The sequence below is a fragment of the Phacochoerus africanus genome, chromosome 2, assembly GCF_016906955.1.
Source record: "Phacochoerus africanus isolate WHEZ1 chromosome 2, ROS_Pafr_v1, whole genome shotgun sequence".
Lineage (NCBI taxonomy): Eukaryota > Metazoa > Chordata > Mammalia > Artiodactyla > Suidae > Phacochoerus > Phacochoerus africanus.
In genome coordinates, this window is record NC_062545.1 from 182,334,622 (window position 1) to 182,357,143 (window position 22,522).

Here is a 22,522-nt window from a genome sequence, read left to right on the forward strand (position 1 = left end):
GGGGGCGGGCCAGCGGCTACTCACCTGGTGCTGGCTCTGCGGCCACCTTGGCACAACAGCCAGAGGTTCCCTGGCGCGGGCGCGCCAGCAGCGAGGAAGCCTCCGGAGAAAGCCCCGCGGGCACGTCCGTAGACGCTGCCCAGGTAACGCAGCGCCGGCACCATCACCAGTGCCCCACTCCTACCCTGCCTCAAGCCCCAGAAGCGGCCCTGGATCCCAGGGCTGCCCAAGTCCCAGTGCTGCCTAGCCCCGCCTCTTGCGCAGGGGCCAATGAGGGGCGCGCCTTTGCCCCACGTGGGAGCCGCCATTAGTGGCCAATGGGCGCGCGCGGCAGAGGGCGAAGGGCAGGCCGGCGCTGCCGTAGACGCCAGGGACGCTCACTCGCTCCCTCCCTCCCTTCGACGCTGTGAGTAAGGAGCTAGGCCCCGAGCGGGGCGGGACTAGGGGATGGTTACGCTCTGCCTTTTCCCTTCTGCCCTAGCTGGGCAGACTGAAAATCTGGCGTGCCGACTCTCGCGTCCTCGACTTCGCTGTCGAGTGGACTCGGGGCCGCGAGAGAAAGTCGGGGGATGATTATGGAGAAAATTTTGGTTTGGGCAGGCCCAACGGCCTCCCTTTTCTAGGCCCCGCCCTCTCAACCTCCCTCTGTCTGTGACTCTCGAAGCCCAGCCCCGCGTCACTCAAGGCCCCGCCCTGCACCGGAGGCCCCGCCCCCTCTAAACCCCGCTCCACGTCACTCAAGGCCCTTTGCTGGGCACCGCAGTCTCCCACCCACGTAGGGGCGCTCGCTGCCCCGCCCTAGCTTCATTCGAACCGAGGGCTCTGTCATGGCAACGCCTGTTAGCCTGCAGTCTCCTGGACTTCTATATATGGGCCTCCTGGCGTGTCATTCTTTCAGTCATTTATTGGTCCTTTAAATATTAAGAGGCTTGGTGAACCAGAGGGCTTGGTCTCTATAATTATTTAGCAATCTGTTTCCTTTTCTTAAATCCTGGACCGAGATACAGTTTTAAATATGCTGTGCGGAGCTAAGAATAGCGACTCACCTGTGCAGGTCACTTCAGATCTGTTTATCTGTAAAATGAAGGAAGTGGACTATGTGATCTTTGAAAGACCTTTGTAAAACTATGTAATTCTGTATCGCTATGCCTGTTTAACAGAAACTTGCTCCCTATGCTTGATGGAAGTTTTTAATCTTTAGGGTCAGGACAGCTGAAGGGAACAAAAATAGAATGATGTAGCCTTATTGCTGGAAGGGCTTGATACCTCTCTGAATTTGGCTCCACTTATTAATCAGGTAGCTTGGGGAAGTCATTTCACCTCTTCGCCTCAGAACCTCCTCTGTGAACTAGGAGTTCTCCCTCATAGGGCTTTTTTTGCAGATTATATGATATAAGGCTTATCAGATGTTTAGCACAGAAAAGTGCTCAATAAAATGATGGCTTTTGTTATGTTTAAATGGTTTTATCACCTGGACAGTTGTACATATTTTCTTTATTTGTGAAGACATTGTGGAATGTTACCTGCTCGTTCATCACAAATGAAAAAAAAAAGAAATAGTTTTTAGTTCGATTTTTCATTTTGAGCTAATTGTAGATTCCCATGTAGTTGTAAGAAACAGTCGAGTGATAACATCTTCTAAAATGATCATACAATATCAAAACCAGGAAAATGACATCGACACAGGCCATGGATCTTATTCAGGTACTCCTCGTTTTACATGTATGTATGTAGTTCTGAATACTTCTATGGCATATGTATGTAGATTCTTGTATCCACAAGTCAAGCTGTAGCACAGTGCCATCACCACCAGGATCCCTCTGCTGGCGGGACACCCTCTTCCCCTTTCTCTTCTCCCTCTAAAGTTTTGTTATGTCAGGAATGTTATAATAAATGGAATTATATAGTATGTAATTTTCTGGAATTGGCTTTTTCACTCGGTGTAATCCCTTGAGTTCCATCCAAATTGTTGCATGTATTGATAGTTTATTCTTTATTACTGAGTAGTAGTTCATGGTATGGACATAACACAGCATGTTTAACCATTCACCCATTGAAGCTCTTTTTCAATTCACCCATTGAAGCTCACCACATGTGAGCTCTTTCTAGTTTTTAGCTATTTCGAATAAAGCTGCTGTGAAAATTAGTGTACAGCTTTTTTTGTGAGCCTGTTTTTGTATCTCTGGGATAAATGCCCAAGAGTCTAATTACTGGGTCATATGATGAGCACATGTTTAGTTTTGTGAGAAACTGCCAAACTTTTCCAAAGCGGCTGTACCATTTTACATTTCCAGCAGCAATATTGAGTAATCCAGTTTCTCCTCAGTGTCACCAGCTTTCAGTACTTTCACTATTTTTAATTTTAACCATTGCACAGGATGTAGTTGATTTTGAAGTTTACAATTTGAGGGTCTGTGGTCAGGCTTTCATGGGTCACCCGACAGTAGTGACTTTATTACTCTGTGATTTTTAGCATGTGCTTCATAGATTAGCAAAGTGAAATAATTCAAAATAAGTATGTTCTTTCTATAAAATTTTCTCTGCTTCCCTCTCCCCTAGGTTTGACTGTACATTAATTTGTTTTATTTAGATAACTCAAATCACAAGCTCACCTTATATTCATTCACCCTGTAATGTCTTTGGCTAGAGACATTTGTATCCCAGTCAACACTCTTCTCAGTAAGAATTCATGTTCACCTTCCATGTAGGTCAGAACCAACAAGAAGTTAGTTCAATGAGTGTCAAGCAAGATTGGCCTAGGAGTTGCTTTGGGGACTTTTGCTCCTAACTCCTAATGAATTGCTCTGTTGTTCTATTTTAGTAGATTCTACACACTTTAGGAATAAGAATTGGCATCAACAATAGATAATTTGCAGTGAAGTGGAGTTATAATTTTCGGGGGGGAAACTCCCCAATTCTGATACTACCCCACCCCTCTTGCCACACTTTTACTGCGGTCAAGAACAAATTGACCAGTTCCACTTTTTCACCACTAAAATGGCCCAGCTAATTACATTTAATATGTTTAAAAAAAAAAAAAGACCCTCCATTTTAAAAAAAGATTTTGGTTTTATGCAAATGGGGGACTCTCAAACATACTCAGAAACACTTTGTACATAACCTATTTTGAGTCATAGATTAGAGGTCTGGCCTTCTCTCAGTCATAAACATAATAGCATCTTTTAGGAACATATGTTACAAACTTATGGCTCTAAGCTGTGTTATGATAGTAATAAGACTTTTTAAAATAATTTTAATTCCTGAATTATTTATCACAGCAGTTTAATTTTAGTGGTTATTTTTTAACTTGCTTTTAACTGGTGTCTTTGGATTCATTAGAGCAAAATTCACCAACTCACCACCAGAGGTCTCCTCTTTCCTGGTACAAAGCATTCCCAGAGGCAGCTGCTGGAATTCATCTGAAATTCCTTGTATCACTTAACAGAGTCACAGTTGAGAAGCAAAAACCTACCATTTAGTTTTTTTCAGTTATTTCCAAGTAAAAATTTAATCTTCATATTTAAATATAATATCAAATTTTTTAGAGACCATATCTGGTCTCTGAATATGGGCCAAAATGAATCAGGTACTTCAGTTTTCACAGACCACTCTAATTTACCTGCTTAATGACCATTCTCTGGCTTTATCTCTCTGCCTGAAAATGTATCAATCACTGAAGGTTATTAATTGCCAAGCATTTATTAAACTTGCATTAGGGGATAGCAGTGTGCTGGGTGCTAAGGAAAATGGAAATAACATGTGGTTCTTGCTCTTCCTTTTGCTCTGCATACTTTTCTTTCTTCTGCCTAACTGAAAACTCTTAATCATCCTTTGAGACCAATCTCAAAAGACATCTCTAGCGTAAAGCCTTCCCCTCTTTTCTTTTTCTAGGTTCTCACAGAACTTGTCCACATGTCCATTGACATCTTATTCCATGTTATTTGTTTTTATGTCATCTATACATATATAGTACATATACTGTATATTCTCTGAGGACAGGAAACATGTCTTTCTGTCTTCTGTTGTTTTGTTTTTGTCTTACCATTGAATCTCTTGCACTAAGTGTAGCAGGCACTCAGTAAATATGTATTGCATGAATGAATAGGTGATGGAGCTGGCATTTGAGTCAGGTCTTGAGGTTGAGGAGGATTTCCACAGGATTCAGAGGGCAGGGAGGGGCAGTAAATGGGGAGAACAGCCTGAGTTGAAGCCGGAAAGCCCAGATTTGGAAATAAAGTTGGCAGCCAGTGGAGTACTGAGGTGGGCACAGCTGGAGAGAGATTTAACAAAAAGCTGGAAAGGGCTGAGAACATGGGAGGACATAGCAGGGGGAGACATTTGCAGTAATGGAGGCAGAGTGATAGTGGAAAAGGGATGACGAGACTAGTAGATGACTCCAGGGTTCTGTCCTAAGACCTCAGCTCACCGTTCCACATCCTTAGGCACTTCCTCAGCTCTAGGGATGTTCCCACTCAGATTTCCTTCTGGTCCTCCTTTTTCCTGGGTTCTAGAACCATCCAATGAATGAGAGAGCCCTGGACTAGTAAGAGAGAAAACTAGGTTCAACTTTCAGCACTGCTCACAATTAGCTGTGAAACATGGGGCAAGTCCTTTTAAACACGTGTTTATTAATACCCCCACCTTGTTCCAGAAAGGATTTAGGGTGTCAGCAAGTTACTTAATATCAGGGCTTCAGTTTCCTCATCTCTAAATGAGAGTTTTGGGCTAGGTAGTCTAAGTTCTTTTCTGGTCTATCATTTTGTGACTCTGATACCAATTATTTGTTGGTCATCTCCACCTAGAAACTCTGCCAAACTTCATATTTAAAATATGAAAACCCACAACTTTGACCTGACATTTTTATCTGTTAATGCCATCACCATCCTACTAGGACCAAAACCTTAGTGTCATTGTCAACTCCGCTGGCCCTTGCCTCAACATCTCACTTACTGAGTCACGTGGAATCCAACTCTGTAATGTCATCCCCATTCTCCCCCCAACTTGGCCCTTTCCCATGGCCACATGTAGTTGAAGTTCTTGTTGGTTGTCTCTTTCTCATTCTATTGACTCTCAGTCTTGGTGCTGCTGAGTAATATGCCTGAAGCATGGTTCTAACAATGCCAGTGCCCCATGCTAAAATCCCAGTGACCCCCAGCTACCTGCAGAAGACAAATTCTGGCTGATGGCGGGAGACCCTTCCCATGTGACTGTGTACATTGTCTGTCTCCTCTTCTCATGACCCCCACATGCTAAGCAAACTGAACTACAACATGCCTTGAGTTACTGCCTCAGCTAATCACCTGACCTACCTTTTCCTAGCATCTTTGCTGAAATCCTTGTCTGTAACTCTTTTGAGGTATTTTTCAGGTTCTATCATTTATTTTAACTGCCTAGTAACTTGTTTTAGCTCACTCCACTCTGCATCAAGTTGTCAGCTCCTCAAAGGCAGGGACCTTGTTTCACTTATCTTTATGTTTTCCTCCACCTGGCACACTATTAAAACTTGGATTGAGATGAATCAGGTTCAGACTCAGGACCAAAATCACTTTCTGAACTCCTAGCTATGGATTTTTACAGCTGGAAATCATCTGAGCAAATCATTTCATTTTACAAATAAGAGAACCATGGGTCAGAGAGGTGAAGTTACCTGCCAGTCTCTCCCAGATGCCCTGGCACAGTTTTTTTGTTTGTTTGCCTTTTCTAGGGCTGCTCCCGTGGCATATGGAGGTTCCCAGGCTAGGGGTCTAATTGGAGAGCTCTAGCCACTGGCCTACGCCAGAGCCACAGCAATGCCAGATCTGAGCCGGTCTGCTACCTGCACCACAGCTCATGGCAACGCCGGATCCTTAACCCACAGAGCAAGGCCAGGGGTCGAACCTGCAACCTCAAGGTTCCTGGTCAGATTCGTTAACTACTTCGCCACGACGGGAACTCCACCCTGGCACAGTTTTGTTGCACTGTTCTGACACTACCTTGCAGCCTTGTCATAGGAAGATGTTTCCATGACTCCTCTCCCTTTACAGACATAAGTGTCTTAATCTTGACACATTGCTTCTTAGGTGATTTTAGTTTGCCATTTTGATACTGGAAATGTCAACTGGGACTGGAGGTGGTTTCAATAAATTTGTAGGTGCACTGCCTGAATGGACACCAGGTGGCACCACTGCAGGAGGACTCCAATTGAGGCTTGAACAAATGGAACTTAATGGCAAGCCTGGAAGGAACCATAGAGACCATTCAATTCAGCATCTCGGTTTTTTGCAGCAAAAGAAACCAAGAAAGAAACAAACAGGAGTAACTTGTTCAGTAACTACCGAGTGGCAAGTGAGTCATCAGCTTTATCAGCACAAGCACATTGGCTTTGACGTTGTGAAGTTGCTGTGTATATGGGGCTCTGATTGCCAGATGAAGATCTAATATAAATACTGTTTTCTGTGTCTAGATCAAATGATGTTGTTTGGGAAAGTTCCCCAGCAGTTGTGTGCCTTAAAGAAACTCCCATGGTCACGTGACTCCAGATATTTCTGGGGCTGGCTGAATGCAGTGTTTAATAAGTAAGTTACTCTAAGTAAAGAAAGGTGGGGATTGCTACAACTCAGTTCACAGTAGCTAGTTTGGTTATTTCTTGTATTTCAAATGTTTTTGTGTGGTGTTTGCAATACGGTCCTAATTTTCTTTTAACACAAAACGTACACACAAGCATTGAATAAAAACTAGAAAAAATAGATACAGAATATTAACTGTGATTGTCTGGGTTACAGGACTTAAGTGATTGTTCTTGTTCATCCTTTCAGTGCTTTTCAAATTTTCTAAAATGAACATTTATTACTTGTATAATCATTAAAGCTCAGTAAATGTAATTTTAGAATATTTTAATTCTATGGCTTCCTAAAGGCTCTAGTTAACCTTTTGAATACTATCAAGGGCCTCAAGTTTTTAAAAAGTTAATTGGTGACATGCTTAATATCATTTTGAAACTGATGGAACAAACCTCCTCATTGCTTAGTATAGCATTAATAGCACTAAACAAAGAAAAGGACATATTTTTAAAATAATACATATCACATAATGACATTAATTTGAACAAAGGTTCAAAAGTATTTCCTTTTAAGTCTTTTATCATTAATAAAAATGATAACCAAGTGTAGTCATTCATTTAATACATAATTACTGAGTACCTCCTGGTGTCAAGTTACTGCGCTACATATGAATCAATGAAGACTCATGTCTGATAAATTCAGATAAAAATAATATGTCTCCCCTGACAGAGTTCACTGGGAAACAAAAACAAAAGCAAAAAAAAGGTAGCAGGTAGAGCCATTGAATGTTTTCTTTCTTTCTTTTTTTTTTTTTTTTTGGCTTTTTGAGGGCTGTGCCCATGGCATATGGAGGTTCCCAGGCTAGGGGTCTAATCGGAGCTATAGCCACCGACCTACACCAGAGCTACAGCAATGCGGGATCCTTAACCCACTGAGCAAGGCTAGGGATCGAACCCACAACCTCATCGTTCCTAGTCAGATTCGTTAAGAACTGAGCCACGACAGGAACTCCCATTGAATGTTTTCTTTACACGGATTCCACTAATATACTTATCTCCCGCCTCATCATTTGAAGTGAAAAGTGGCTGTTAGTCTATTTATGTTGAACATCATTAAAAGGCCAGCAATGACAGTCAAAACTACCTGCTTTTGTTCTCTTGCCAACAGAGTGGATCATGAACGCATCAGGGATGTGGGCCCTGACAGGGCGGCATCTGAGTGGCTGCTGCGCTGTGGGGCCATGGTGCGCTACCATGGCCAAGAGAGGTGGCAGAAGGACTACAACCACCTCCCAACAGGCCCTCTGGACAAGTACAAGATTCAGGCGATTGATGCCACTGATTCTTGTATTATGAGCATTGGATTTGATCACATGGGTAACTCCCCTATCATTTGCTATGGGAAATGTGGGTGATTTGCAGTGACACTGGTTGCAGCTGACTCACTATTATCATCATAGGTGTGTCCTTTTTGCCCTTTTCGGTCCAATCCAGTTTGTTTCTTCCTGCATATGAAATTTTTAAATTAAGCAGAGGTTACAAATACTCTTCCTTCGTTACGCTTGTCTCTACACGCCTTTATTCTGTGGTTTATTGACTTAAAATTCAAGACCTTGTTTGTCAAACTTCTGTCATTGAGAAACCCTCACTAAGGCAGAAATAATCATATCCACACAACTTCTGCTTGTGTGGGCAGTTCTTCCCTCCAGTGCATGAGCATCTGATTGCAGACTGGCCCTATCCAGCAGCACAACCTGAATAGTGAGCGCTTTGTATGGTTAATCAGGTGACTAACTGTTCCAATTTTCCTGGGTCTAATAAGTTTCCTAGGACTTAGGACTTACAGTCCTAAAACTAGAACAGTTCTGGGGAAACTAGACCAGTTGATTATTTTAATGGTAAAGCAGATTGTTAAACTGTACTTTTTCCCCCCCAGAAGGCCTGCAATATGTTGAAAAAATAAGGTTCTGCAAGTGTCACTATATTGAGGATTACTGTTTGGAAAGACTTAGTCAAATTGAAAATTTACAGAAAAGCATGTTGGAAATGGAAATAATTTCATGTGGAAATATCACAGACAAAGGTATCATTGCTTTGCATCATTTAAGGTAGGTGGGCAGTACTAAAGTAGAAACTTGATAATAAGGTGAATAACCAGAATTTAAAGAGAGGTGATGTCTTTTTGTAGATCTGAAGAATATAATTTAAGAAAATGATGACTTTCAGCTACAATACTTTAAAAATTTATCGATATTAATATATTATGGGCTTTTTTGCATTTTTAGGGAGCATCTTTTTAAGAAATTATCCACATAAGGCACTTAGCATGGTACCTGTTACAGTAAACTCTCAATAAGCATTATCTATTCTTCTTCTTCCCCATATTTTAAAGCAGTTTCCTTCATGTTCTGCTGATAACCTCAGTATCAGAAGAAGTTTGAGAAACCCTTAAACATTAGAACCAAAAGTATTAGATTGATTGGGGTTTTTATTGGCCATACCCACAGTTCCCAGACAGGGATCAAACCTTTGCCACAGCAGTGACAATGCCAGATCCTCACCCAGCTGCACCACAAGAGAACACCAGTACTTAATTGTCTATCTCTTACATCAGTTGAGGTTTAAGCCTACATCTTTTAATAGAAAATTGGGTTCAAGAACTTACCCAGTTTCTTTTCCCTTCTAGGTTAAGATTCATATTTTAAAAATTCAATTTATCTAAACTAAAAACAAAAATATAAAATAGTTCACCCATTTCTCTCACTTCCCACTCTGCCTTTGGCAACCACCATTCTATTCTGTGTATCTATGAGCATGGTTATTTATTTTTAGCTTCTACATCGAAGAGATCACACAGTATTTATTTTTCTATGTCTGACATTTCATTTAGCAAAATACCCTCAAGGTCCATCCAGGTTGTCACCAATGGCAGAATTTCATTCTTCTTTATGGCTGAGTAGTAGTCCACTGTATAAGTGCAGCACCTCTTCTTTATCCTCATCTGTCCATGGAGACTTAGATTGCTTCCATATTTTGATGACTGTAAATAGTGCTGCTATGAATATTGGGGTGCACATATCTTTTTGAGTTAGTGTTTTGGTTGGAATTCTTCAGATAAATGCTGAGAAGTAGACTTGCTGGATCATATGGTAGTTCCTTTTTTTTTTTTTTTTTTTTTTGGCCTCAGTGTGCAGTGGCTTAATGTGGTACCTCAGTTCCTAGACCAGGGATTGAACCTGCTCTATTGGGGAAAGTTTTGAGTTCTAACCACTAGACAACCAGGGAACTCATGGTAGTTCTATTATTAAGTTTCTTAGGAAACTGCATGCTGTTTTTCATGACTGCACCAATTTACAATCCCACCAAAAATGCACAAGGATTCCCTTTTCTCCATATCCTCACCAACAACTTTTTCGAGTCTTTCTGATAATAGCCATTCTCACATGTGTGAGCTGATATCTCATTGTGATTTTGATTTGTATTTCCCTGATAAGATGTAGAGTATCTTTTCTTGTACCTGTTTTCCATCTCTACGTCTTTGTTGGGAAAATGTCTGTTCAGATCTTTTGCCCATTTTTTAAATTGGTTTGTTTGGGTTTCTACTGTTGAGTTGTATGAGTTCTTTATACATTTCTGATATTAGCCTCTTATCAGATATATGATTTGCAAATATTTTCTCCCATTCATTAGGCTGCCTTTTCATTTTGTTGATAGCTTCCTTTGCTATACAGAAACTATTCAGTTTGATGTAGTGCCACTTGTTTATTTTTGCTTTACTTATTTTTGCTTTTGGTGTCAGCGTCAAAAAAATCATCACAACTGATGTCTATTTTATATTTAACAGGCAAAAGGGTTCTATGCCATAATACACATATAGTATTTGTAAACATTCAGCAGAATTATTGATGTAATTCAGAACAACTACACTTTCCAAAGTCTGGCTTAGTTCCTAGCATGAATTTCATTTAAAGTGGTACTCTAAGACCACTATTCTAAAAGTAATATTGTGAATTCCTATTGTAGCTCAGTAGTAACAAACCCGACTAGTACCATGGTTCTATCCCTGGCCTTGATCAGTGGCTTAAGAATCCAGCATTGGCATGGGCTTCGGTGTAGGTTGCAGATGGGGCTTGGATCCTGCGTTGCTGTGGCTGTGGTGTAGGCTGGCAGCTGCAGCTCTGATTTGACCCCTAGCCTGGGAACTCCCATATGCCAAGGGTGCAACCCTAAGAAGCAAAAATAAATAAATGAAAGTATAGGGTGATTTGAACACATTCTGTGTGTAATAGTTTTAAAAGTCAATAAAGCAAGTTCATTTTTAATGCTATAAGAGTGAGTCCAAATTAAAGTAAATTTTTAAAATTTCTCTTTTTGCAGAAACCTCAAGTATTTGTTTTTAAGTGATCTTCCTGGAGTAAAAGAAAAAGAAAAAATTGTCCAAGCCTTTAAGACATCACTGCCTTCTCTGGAACTAAAATTAGACTTGAAGTAAAATAATAATATTCAATGTGTCTTATTTCAATATAAAATATCATTTTAAATTGTTGATCCTAACAGCAACAAATATGTAATCATTAACAAAATTATAAGGATGCTGTATCTTGACACTCTAGAAGCAGTCCATCATGTAGAAAATAAACATTCAGATGTGATTCACTGAAGTTACTAAGTTGGAAGTAAGAATTTATGTTCATTAAACCATTTTAATAAAAATGCCAACCAGGTACCATTCTAATTCTAATATTTTCCTCATTTTATATCAATATCTATATTGCTCTCTCGATGCAGATATTTAAGAGTTCTTTAAAATGATTTAAATGTACAACACAGTCATTATTTTTAACAGTAATTAATGTTACATTTTACTTTAAAGTTACTGAAGCATGTTACTGTAATAGTACAGTTATGAAAAGGTGAAAGCTAAATTTCAAATTCATTGATAGCGTCAATTATGAAAAGTAGCCAGAGGATTCTTGGGCATTCCTATTGCTTTCCTGGATTTGCGTGCATTTCTTATGATCCCGCATTACTATGTTCTTTATAACATACATCCTTTCTCTGAATGAACAGTTTCTATTTTGTAAGCTTAGTCCGGTATTTTATTAAAACTGGACAATAAATACTTAGCTGGATTTAAATAGCTTTGCTGACTGCAATAGAAAAGAGGAAACAATGATGAAGGCCAGCAGAGCTATACTCACTTTTTGCTGTAAATTTAAAAATTTCTTTAAACAGAAAAGTTTAACCTGTTTTCCCTCCTAGATATTGGATATTACTTCCCATGAGCTCAAGGGATATCATGAGGAAGTATAAGCACAAAACTCACTTTATGTTTAGAGAGCACTGATAAAGAATATCGTAAACAGATAAACAAACAAACAAAAAACATATGTTTGTTTTTGGCCTGCTTAAAACAGCCCTGATTTGGAATTACCATTGTGGCTTAGTGGAAACAAATCTGACTAGTACCCATGAGGATGCAGGTTCGATCCCTGGCCTCGTTCAGTGGGTTAAGGATCTGGCGTTGCCATGAGCTGTGATGTACGCTGCAGATAGGGCTCAGCTCTGGCATTGCTGTGACTCTGGTGTAGGCTGGTGGCTATAGCTCCAATTTGACCCCTAGCCTGGGAACGTCCATATGCCACAGGTTCGGCCCTAAAAGACAAAAATAAATAAAATAAAAATTAAAAAGGGCCCTAATTCTATTAATGTTAGTTACATGCAAAACCTGCTTGTAGATTTCTGTATGTTTGGTTTGAAGATCAATGTATTGCAATATAACCTTAATGGAAATAATTTAAAAATAAACGCTTTCTGTGATGTAACATTAACGTAGAAAAATGAATTTTAGTTGTGTTTATAAACCATCTTCTGTAAACAGCATGTACCATAAAGGGTATATTGTTTATTAATATAATTGCCATCGTCATTTAAAAATTCAGAAGATAGTAGATTTTAAAAAAGATGAGGATATACAATAGTCTCATGTGAAACAGTGGTGATTACATGCTGAAGAAGGGATCATAGTTTCGGTTAAATTAGGTATAAGCGTACATTTACTAGGACTCATTAGAAAAACATGACCACGTCTATCTCAGGCTTGCTTGATTACTATGTGGTAAAGTAACTGATTCACCACAGTTTAGTCTGGAGCTACTTTTCTATTCTGAATGGTGTTCTTTAAAACTGCTAGATAAATTAGGCAGATATAATCGTCTGCCTTGTCAAGTGCATTATTTGGGATAAGGAAAAAGACCCCACGAGATAAACTATTCACAGAAGCTGGATGTCCTTCTTTGACACTTGAATCACGTCTACATATTAAGAATTAGTTAATACTGTGACTAGCATTAAACCTGCTATCACGTCTGTGCAATAAGCTGCATACATCAGGAGCCTCAAGATGTAATTAAACTGGCTAGGGGAGGAGTTCGCGTTGTGGCTCAGCCGAAACAAACATGACCAGGATCCATGAGGACGTGGGTTTGATCCCTGGCCTCGCTCAGTGGGTTAAGGATCTGGTGTTGCTGTTGAGCTGTGGTGTAGGTCACAGACACTGCTCGGATCCCACGTGGCTGTGACACAGGCCAGCAGGTACAGCTCCTATTCAACCCCTAGCCTGGGAACTTCCATATAGCACAAGTGCGGCCCTAAAAAGAAATATATAAATAAATAAATAAACTGGCTAGGGGAGCCAAAATTACAGAACAGATGCCAGAATTTGGCAGATTACTTAGCAGTAAGTGAATAAGGTAAAATGCTCTCATGAACAAAATTACTGTAGCAGTAAACTATGTTTTAATTTTGCTCTCATGAACAAAATTAAACCATAGCAGAAGAAATGTTTTCAAGATACAGTAAAATACATCTTCAAAAATCAGGACTGAGGAATTCCCGCTATGGCACAGTAGGTTAAGGATCCAGCGTTGCTGCAGCTGTGGCTCAGATTTGATCCCTGGCCCAAAAACTTCCATATTGCAACAGGTGCAGCTGAAAAATGAAAAAAAAAATTATGGCTGAGAACTGCTAGGAAATAGCAGCATATCACCAAAAATGTGGTTGAGCTATAAGAGACAGACATCAGTTTCATACTGCCCTTGGGTCCAGGATCCAAAAGCTTTTGAATAGGAGCAATAGGCCAAATCAAAGCAATTATATGTCATCATTTTAAGTATGACTGTACAAAGCTTAGGAATCCTCAATAATAACCATTTTGGACTATTTTCTTACTAGCTGTTATTCTTTTAGTTGTTGGTTGGTATATATACACATATATATGCATGTGTACTATATGTACCCACACACTATATATATACACAAGCACATAGTATAAAAAGGTATTTCAGGAAAAACATCAGCTTATAACCTAATGTCTTTTATGACTCACATGAAAGCTCAGAAACAGTTTCTTCCAAAACCCAGATCAATGTATATAGTCCTCCCTGTAGATCTGTCTCCAAGTCTGGGGCTGAGCTGGGAAGAAAGAAGTACTAATTACTTTCAGGCTGGCAGACCCAGGTACTGTGAAGCCTGTAAATCTTGTTCTACCCCTTGGTCAGCTGCCAAGCTTCAAGCCATTGTCTGCAAAGGAGAATTGGGTGAATGAGTGTAGATGGATTATAATAAATCTAACTTGCCTGCAAAAGTGACTAATATACATCCTTTACTAAAGGTAAAGACAAAAGTATAGGTAAGAAATGTCCATAAACATATCATTAAATATATAAGCACCTAAATTAGTCTTTTATGGTAATCCACAGATTTTAAATATTTTGAACAACTCAAATATTCAAAAAATTTTTAAATATAAAAATCGTGGGCTAGAGCAAGGAGAAAATGGAATTTTAAGCACTTTGATTTCAAGAACTAAAGCTCTTCTTAAATATGATGAGACAATCTGAAAAGCAGGAGGAGACAGAACTCCAGGCAACAGAACTCCAAGGAAATACACACGGGCGTTCTGTAATCCATTTCTCAGTTGTTGCATATGGTACAATGAAGCAGAAATCTTTTCAAATTTGCATTTCTAATTTTGCCAAGGGTGTGGGCAATAGATACAGTTTGTACTCTGTCCATAAGCTCCGCTACTTAGATACAACAAAAATACAAGTGAAAATCCAAACAAGTTTTTCTTTTCTGTTCTGGACACCATCATTGCATGGAAGGCTGCCTCTGGAATTTCCCGTCACATCTTGCCAAGTGGCCTTCCCCAATTAGTTACCTACGTTTTCTGCTGATATTTTTTCAACATTGTGAGTTTTTTCAATCAAATGTATGTTTTATTTTCTTCAAATTTTTGATCAATTCTTCTTTATCATCAACCTCCAAGCTCTTCAAATATTCGGAAAACGGTAGTTAAGTTTCTTGGTGTTACAGTAGTACTTCTTATTATCCAAAGCTGGAAGGATGCTGCTGCTAGTCAGCTGAGGTAGGTATTGCAACTGAAAAACGCAGAACAGAGAATTATGTTTAAGGCATATGATTTTTTGTTATTGATAATGCATCAAAAAAAAAAAACCTCCCCCCCCCAAAAAAAAACTTCTTCAGCACAGAATCCAGGACCTAAGACAAAATGTTAAGATTTGGTCTCTGCTTTTCCTTTTCAAGGTTTATTTTAATTAACTAATTAATTCTGCTTTTTACGGCTGCACCTGAAGCATATTGAAGTTCCCAGCCTAGGAGGTGAATCGGAGCTGTGGCTGCTGGCCTATGCCACAGCCATAGCAATGCAGGATCCGAGCCATGTCTGCAACCCACACCGCAGTTCATGGCAGCGCCGGATCCTTAACCTACTGAGTGAGCCAGAGATTGAACCCACATTCTCATGGACATTAATCAGATTCTTAACCCTCTGAGCCACAATGGGAACTCCCCCAAGGTTTATTTTATATTACAAAGCAAAGCATGCCACATTAAAGAAAATTAAAAGAGTATGAAAAGAAGGGGAAATCTACATGTTAACTTTACTGGAAAAAAGCATAGCTTCAAAGGAGTTATGAGCTTATTGGGACCTTAGGGACCATTTAAGCCAGTATCTTGTGTTTTAGCAAAGAAAACTGATATCCACAGCCCTTAGGTGATTACCTTAATTAAAAAGGCAAAACTGCTCCTTTCATGCTCCCAGAAAATGTTCGAATTTATCATCAATGTCAAAGGAAAGTAAAGAGAATGCATACTTTTTTTTTTTTTTTTAACTGTGCTATTCAACCTTAGGTACCTGAAAAGCAAGTACTTTTTAGTACTTTTAATCAAACAGTTGAATCTTTTAAGACCTATAAACAATATACAAATTAGTGGGGTTCCCCTATTCTTTCAAGTAGGAATATTTTCATCAAGACCCTTTACTGTCTTTTGGCCGCACTGGCAGCATGTGGAAGTTCCTGGGCCAGGGATCAAACCTGCACCACAGCAGCAGCCCAAGCCGCTACAGTGACAATGCCAGATCCTTAACCCGTTGTGCCACAAGAACTTCAAGACCCTTTATTCTCGAACGCAAAGAAGCAGCAAGATGAGGGGTAAATCTGAGGGGGAAGTCTCTTTCCAGTCTGTTTTGCATTAAAAGCATTCTCAATTTTTTAACCCTTGTCTATCTTTAAGGCCCAGGGTTCATGCCGTGCCTGTTCCTAATGGCCTGTTCACCCTCTTCTCTTCTTCCAAACCTCACACATACTAGCCAGCTGCCACTCAGCCTGCTAGGCAGTGGAGATGCAAAGGGACTAAGACTAAGGCACGGTAGTTTATAGTTTAAGGAGCACCTGGGCAGATCCAGAGCATCCAGGAACAGTCAGCTCATCTTAGATGTGTTCCAACTATAGTCCATTCTAAATTATTATGGCTTTTGGCTCATAGCAAAATATTAATGTAAGGCCATTCTGCTACTTTATTCCAACCAGAGTGCTTCCTGGGCTCCTGGGGTGCCTCCTGGGTGCTGTGCTCTGGTTAAATATGCTATACTGCTACTGTCCCTGAAAGCACTCAGCACCACATTTACCCTAGCCAGCTCTGATGATGAAAGGATCAGGGAGTTAAAGTTCCTTTTTTAGATAAACTTGGAATGCCAATCAATACAGAAGGCAAACATAATGACAGAGAACTTCCTGGATAAATATGATTTCATTTTCCAAAGCACAAGCAGCATACTCTATTGGATTCACGCCCTTGTCCCTGGCTGAGACCTGAGCTCATGCACACCAAAAACCCTGACCCCTGGGTGGCAGCAGGGAGCTGCTGGGCAAGGTCACCCTTAGGATTCACCCTTAAGTAGGAAGCAGTCTCTGGGGATCCTGGTGGATAGATCGTGTGACCTGTGTCCTTATGCAGAAGTAAGGGTGCTGAAGTTGCAAGCCACAACTGCCACCCCAAGTATAGATTCGGACTCTGAATTGGTAGCAGGTGTGAGGTCATTTGAAACTGAAACCTTGGATGCTTGTGTAAAGCAGTGCCCCATTTTTACCCCTGGCAGGTGCTTTCGACTCTGTCTCAGGGTCTTCCTTGTTGGTTTCTCATGCTCTTTGGCCAAATCTCCTGATTCTCTGATGCTGTCAAAATATGGATGCTGCAACAGCTGCTCACATGTCAGTCTCTCAACAGGATTCATGTGTAGACACCCCTAAAAGAACAGAAAATTCCCTCTTACTTCTTTAAAATTATATAAACTTCTTAATGTCATTTTTTCTTCTTTGAAAGATTAAACTCTTCATTTGGGAACAAAAGGGGGGAAAGAATAGGAAAAACACACCAATAATGATTTTAGTTCCTTCCATAATCATTCCTAAATGGATAACCACATGATGAATTAATACAGTTTCTAGGAATAGTAAACAAAAAAAAAACAAAAAAAACCTATATTTTCTCCTCCTTGTTCTGTTCTTGAGGCAGTTGTGCTCTGCCCTGAGGGAGTAGGATACAATTTTTCAGTTCACTTCAATGTCCCACTAAAATAATCCACTTAACCCATTTGGTCCTTTAAGTACTTTCTCAAAACTAGTTTTGCTTTTTTTTAAATTAAAAAAATAATATCTATGCATGATAAAAATAAAATTCATACAAGAGGAAGCAAAGTCTCTCTACCACTGTAGTTCTTCCATTCTCCCTTCTAAAATCAGTTGTTTTTTGGTATATTCTTCCAAAAATAGTCTATGCATTACAAGCATCCACGTGTCTGTAAGGAAGGAGAAGAATAATATGCATGTCTTTATCATCATTCCTAACTATTTGCTTTGCCAGTAAATAGGCCACAGGGCTCATACTTGAACAGATTAAATCTTACAACTATATACCCTAAGGAACTGTCCCATTTTTTTCAATTACATTATAAATGCATGAGTAAATGTTATAAATACTTTTTGGAATGTGTGGGACAGTGAGTGTAACTTGCAAATATTTTAATTGGTACCTCATTTTACATAAAGGCTCTGTGTTTCTGAAAATGTGTATATAAATCAAACATCAAAATCAAAACCTACTTCAAACATATTAGGGAGTTGGCTATTTAAAAGAATCCAATGGTTAAACATTTTTTGAAGGATCCTTTTGTAAAACAAGTATCACCATTCTGAAATTTCTATTTTGTGTAAATTTAGATTTCAAATACAATATGAGATTTAAAGCGAAAAATACTTACAAATGTTTTCACTGTAATGTAACTCATTTTAAAAATGGAAACTATGTAAACGTTTCAAAGGAGAAGAAGAATTCTAAAGGGAACACTTTTCAGTCCATGGATCCACATAAAAATCATTCAGATTCCCCAGTGATACAGCTGTCATGTGCTTCCAGATCTGTTGGAAGCCATGATTTTACCTTTAAGAGCCCCAGGGCAGGATAAGAGATGTTTGGAAATTTTAATTCAAGTGGTTCCTGTTTAAAAAAAAAAGAAAGAAAGAAAGAAAAGGGGCCTTATTGACAGTAGGTATTCATCAAATATAAGGTTATCTCAGACTGAATTTCTTTTGAATGAGAGAAGCATCTTCCTGGCACTATCTCTGCCTCCTCCAACCTCTGCCCACTCTGCCTCCCATCCAAACCACCTCCTTATGCCTGTTTCATAAGCTCCTTCTCTCCCCACCTCCAAACTGCTTTTCCAAATTTTCTTCCTAACCACTCACTTCCTGAAGAACTGATCAGGGTAGCAAATTGTGAGGGAATACTTATGAAAGAAAAAAAAAGTGTTGAGCAATTGTTAATTCCTTTTTTTTTTTTTTCCCGCCTCAATGTATATAACTTGCCTTGATTCAGTAATAACTTTTGGCATTTATATTGGCTGTACAGAAAGAGGCCCTGATTATTGCAGACATTGACATTTACATAAAGGGAGCTTCAAAATAGAAATTTTTTCCCCTACCCAGGTGAACAGATGTTTCTTGGTTTTCTGGAATAAATACTGTTCTCTTCTCCCACAAGAGCCTGTTGTTTCCCTGATCATCCTGCTGTTTAAAGAGTCTCAGGAGCAGACATTCATCAATCTCCCTTTGGCTATTTAAGGCTATTTTGGTCCAGTCACAGGCAGAAGACAATCAGGAATAATAAACACTATAAAGTGGAAGGAATGCTGTATGTCAGGCAAACAGGCCAGTTAAAGAGATAGACTGCTGATAAAGAGCCCAAAGAGGAGGGGAGCTGAGAAATGAAGAGCTAGCCAAGCTGGGTAAAATAAATGACCAGGGTGTGTTGTGTGTGTAGGATGCTGCCTGGTCAAGCTTAAGAGCACATTCTTCTTGGGACAGGGAACCAGCCAACGACCAACTCTTGAATGTGAGATTAAGAGCCTCGTGTTTGGTGTTTGGCGTTTCTTAAGATCAACAGGGGGAAAAAAAAAACCTAAAGCAGATCAGTATTAGCCTTTCAAAGGAGCCCCACTCCACCCTGCCCCCCATAGCTAAACCCTTTCTCTTGATATTTCGGTGTGTTGCATCTGAGCGCCATTGGGGATTGTCTTGACATTGCTGACATTGAGCTCTGCTGTCTCAGCAAGGATGCCTGGGATGAGGCCGGCTGGTTCCTGTGACAGGACAGGCCCATCCTGCCTGCTTGGCCTGTTTCCCTGCCCCAGAAGCCAGCAGGCCTCCCTCCTGCAGGGTTACTGAGGGCCTGGGGCACAGATGTTCAACCAGCGCAGCCCCCGCACTGCTTCTTCCTGTGTTTCTGTCAACAGGAAATCCCCTGCAGGACAACCTCTGGGAAACCATGGGGAGACTTTTACATTGATGAAACCTGGCTGTTTCTGAGGCTTCACTGGTGGACAAGCAAGTAGGAAATCGCTACGCGGTATTTAGTGCGACACTGGGAACATCCAGGTCACAAGGGAGCTGGCTGGGTCACCTCCCATATGCCAGGTGTCATTCCTGCTTCTGTGTTCCCACAGGCTCCTCCCACCCCCAACTTTTTGGAGAAGGGGGCACAGGCCAAGAGGTTGAGGGAACAGACAGCTCCAGTGGGACTGGACAGAATTTCCATCTGGAAACTGAGCAACGCAGGGTTAGTTTCAATTTGGAAGTACCTCCCATAGACAGCAGGAACTCAGGGTTTCACAGACCTTAGCTGTGCTCTGAATTGTTTTTGATTATAATACAGGCTCATTGGAAGACATTAGGAAATATTTTAAAAAAACATAAAGAGACATCATCCCACCACAAAGAGATGTTCGCTATTAATATTTTGGGATATATCCTTAAAGCCATTTATTTCACAAACATAAATATATGCATGATTTTCCAGAGGGTGTCATGATATTGTATATTTATACATGTAAATATATGTATTTATTAAATATTTATACATGTAAATATGTATATTTATTAAAACTGTCAAATTTTAAAACTGTCAAATTACATATACTGTTCCATAACTTTTTTTCATTTACCAATATGCTGTGAACAAATTTTTAGGTAACTGCATATAAATCAAATTATTTTTACTGGCCATGTGGTATTTCTACTGTAAGGACATAGCATAAGTTATTTAGTTAATTCCCTACTCATGGAACACTAAAGGAAATGATTTCTTTTAGGGAATGTCCTATCTTTATGCTCTTGCCTAATGGTTTCATTGGAATAAGTTCTTGAAATTTAGGATATGCACAATTTAAATTTTTTTCAATTTTTAAAAAGTGAGTGTTTTTCTTGCATTGGTCATAGCAGACAGGTAACAGAGTGAGACTGGCCAAGCAAGTTCATTACCATTTTACCTCATGGTCTGGGAGTAAGAGGACAGCAGAATAGGAGGTTTGGGAGTTCCCACTGTGGCCCAGTGGAAACGAATCCAACTAGGAACCAGGTTCGATCCCTGGCCTCGCTCAATGGGTTAAGGATCCGGCGTTGCCATGAGCTGTGGTGTAGGTCATAGAACTAGCTCAGATCTGACATTGCTGCGGCTGTGGTGTAGGCTGGCAGCTGTAGCTCTGATTAGACCCCTAGCCAGGGAACCTCCACATGCCGAGGGTGCAGTCCTAAAAAGACAAAAGCCAAAAAAAGGGGGGGGGGTTTGGACAATGCTAGATTTTCCTAGATGAGTCACTGTCTAATAGCGTATTGGCTCTGAGCTTCAACTGCTGAAAATGATGGACAGATGAGGTGAGCAGGCTGCCTAAGCTAATCTGCTGCCTAAGCTCTGCTATCAGTAGGCTCTAAATTAGCACAGAAGGCCAGGGTCTTGCTAACCAATTTGCCCCCATTTTCTTTTTCACTCTTAGGCTGATCTTCCAGTGCAGAGTGGGCCATGGGACTGAGGCAGGTGCATAACTACCAAAACCGAGTTAGCCTGCAACTGCCCATGTTTATCGAGTAAGAATGATCACTGCTTAACACTCTGGTAACGTTAGCTGTGACATGTGCAGCGCTTTCCAAAATGGGTCACTCACCATATCTTCGGGGTCTGGAATTTCTACCCCACTGAAGTACTGATTCATGCTAAACACCTGCTGGTGCCTAGGAATGAGGTCTCCTTTGGACAAGAAGAAAAAGGGAGGTAAAATTAGACTGATTGGCAAGCACTGTTTGATAGTTTCCTTCAAGTAGTGCTGTGTCTTTCAGTGTCTACACCTACAAAAGCTACAGCTTGCTTCTCCCATTAGAGGGAGAGGCACTGAGGGAACCCTTAATCACCCGTGCTGAGACCCACAGGGGCCAAAATACTGTGTTAGGCAGAGAGGCCAGAATGGAAACCGAAGGCTACAAGGTTCTCGCCCCTCAAGGGCTCACAATGTGCTGGAGGAGTCCAAAGCAAACCATGCAGAAGCACACACACACATAAAATAATGCCCTTCTTTTAAAAAAAAATAGCAAAAGTGCAATAACCACAAATCAAAACTGTATTAACTGAATACTGATGAATCAAGATAAAAGCGTCTTGGCCTAGCACTGAGAACCATGCCTGACACAGAGCAAGCACTCAATAAATATGTAAGGAAGGAAGGGAGGGAGAGAAGGAGAAGGAAGAAGTATGGAGGGAGGGAGGGAGGCAGGCATGGAAGATCTTCTAGTGACCTCTGTTTGGTGAAACCACCTTTACTTGTTTCACCAAACAGAGGTCACTTGGAAATCCCATTTTATAGACTATTTAGAAGCACTGATGATGTGAAGCAAGGAGACAAAATGAGAATTTCTATATTCTGGGGGATTATATAAGGCTCATCCTGCCCACATTTCAGCCAAATCACCTAAAATCACCCTTGTGTAAAATTCCAAGGACACTGCATTTGAAGAGGAATTTTGTACCAAGATTACACAGAGATATTCAAAAGGGCACCCTGGGGCCTGCCCAGGCCCACTTTCCACAGGAGAGTGAACAATAAAAACCTGCCAGCCGGGCCCTGGAAATGCTGCTGTTGGACTGAGCTGGAGTTCTGACCTCAGGGTATCAAGCTGTCTAATTTTACCAGTTTGTTTTGGAATGTTACGTCTCACTCAAATCGAAAAGCTGCTGTCCTAGCCCATTTTTGACAAGCAGCCAAAATATGCGAATACTTTGTCTTAAGTCTCAGAGAGC

The 22,522-nt window shown here is 40.4% G+C and overlaps 3 protein-coding genes across 17 annotated transcripts in view; 1 reads left to right on the plus strand and 2 right to left on the minus strand.

Annotated features, from left to right (window-relative positions):
* L2HGDH (L-2-hydroxyglutarate dehydrogenase) overlaps positions 1-261 on the minus strand; it is a 47,008-nt gene extending 46,747 nt beyond the window's left edge. The window contains exon 1 of the mRNA XM_047767277.1: positions 25-261. Within this exon, the coding sequence (XP_047623233.1) occupies positions 25-164 (140 nt within the window). The 5' untranslated portion in view covers positions 165-261. The remainder of the gene's footprint in view (positions 1-24) is intronic.
* A 47-nt stretch (positions 262-308) lies between these two features.
* Positions 309-11,264, plus strand: DMAC2L (distal membrane arm assembly component 2 like). Of its 8 annotated transcripts, none has more exons than XM_047767286.1 (6): positions 309-406; positions 6,131-6,324; positions 6,443-6,554; positions 7,707-7,915; positions 8,475-8,646; positions 10,916-11,264. In XM_047767286.1, exons 3-6 carry the CDS (start codon positions 6,448-6,450, stop codon positions 11,028-11,030), a joined length of 603 nt encoding a protein of 200 aa, XP_047623242.1. In that variant the 5' UTR covers positions 309-406; positions 6,131-6,324; positions 6,443-6,447; the 3' UTR covers positions 11,031-11,264. The 8 variants fall into 8 exon arrangements, with proteins under 8 accessions (XP_047623242.1, XP_047623248.1, XP_047623245.1 ...); XM_047767292.1 differs by having other exon boundaries at positions 8,478-8,646; XM_047767289.1 differs by having other exon boundaries at positions 6,265-6,324.
* Positions 11,265-13,127: 1,863 nt separating this feature from the next.
* CDKL1 (cyclin dependent kinase like 1) overlaps positions 13,128-22,522 on the minus strand; it is a 63,416-nt gene continuing 54,021 nt past the window's right edge. For 5 of the 8 annotated variants that reach the window (XM_047767280.1, XM_047767282.1, XM_047767281.1 and 2 more), the window contains 4 exons: positions 21,396-21,478; positions 18,341-18,397; positions 16,992-17,147; positions 14,281-14,979 (listed from right to left, as the gene is read on the minus strand). In XM_047767280.1, the coding sequence (XP_047623236.1) occupies positions 14,872-14,979; positions 16,992-17,147; positions 18,341-18,397; positions 21,396-21,478 (404 nt within the window). In that variant the 3' untranslated portion in view covers positions 14,281-14,871. Of the gene's footprint in view, positions 14,120-14,280; positions 14,980-16,991; positions 17,148-18,340; positions 18,398-21,395; positions 21,479-22,522 lie in introns of those variants that run through there. The other 3 variants (XR_007133177.1, XR_007133176.1, XM_047767283.1) reach the window with 3 other exon arrangements.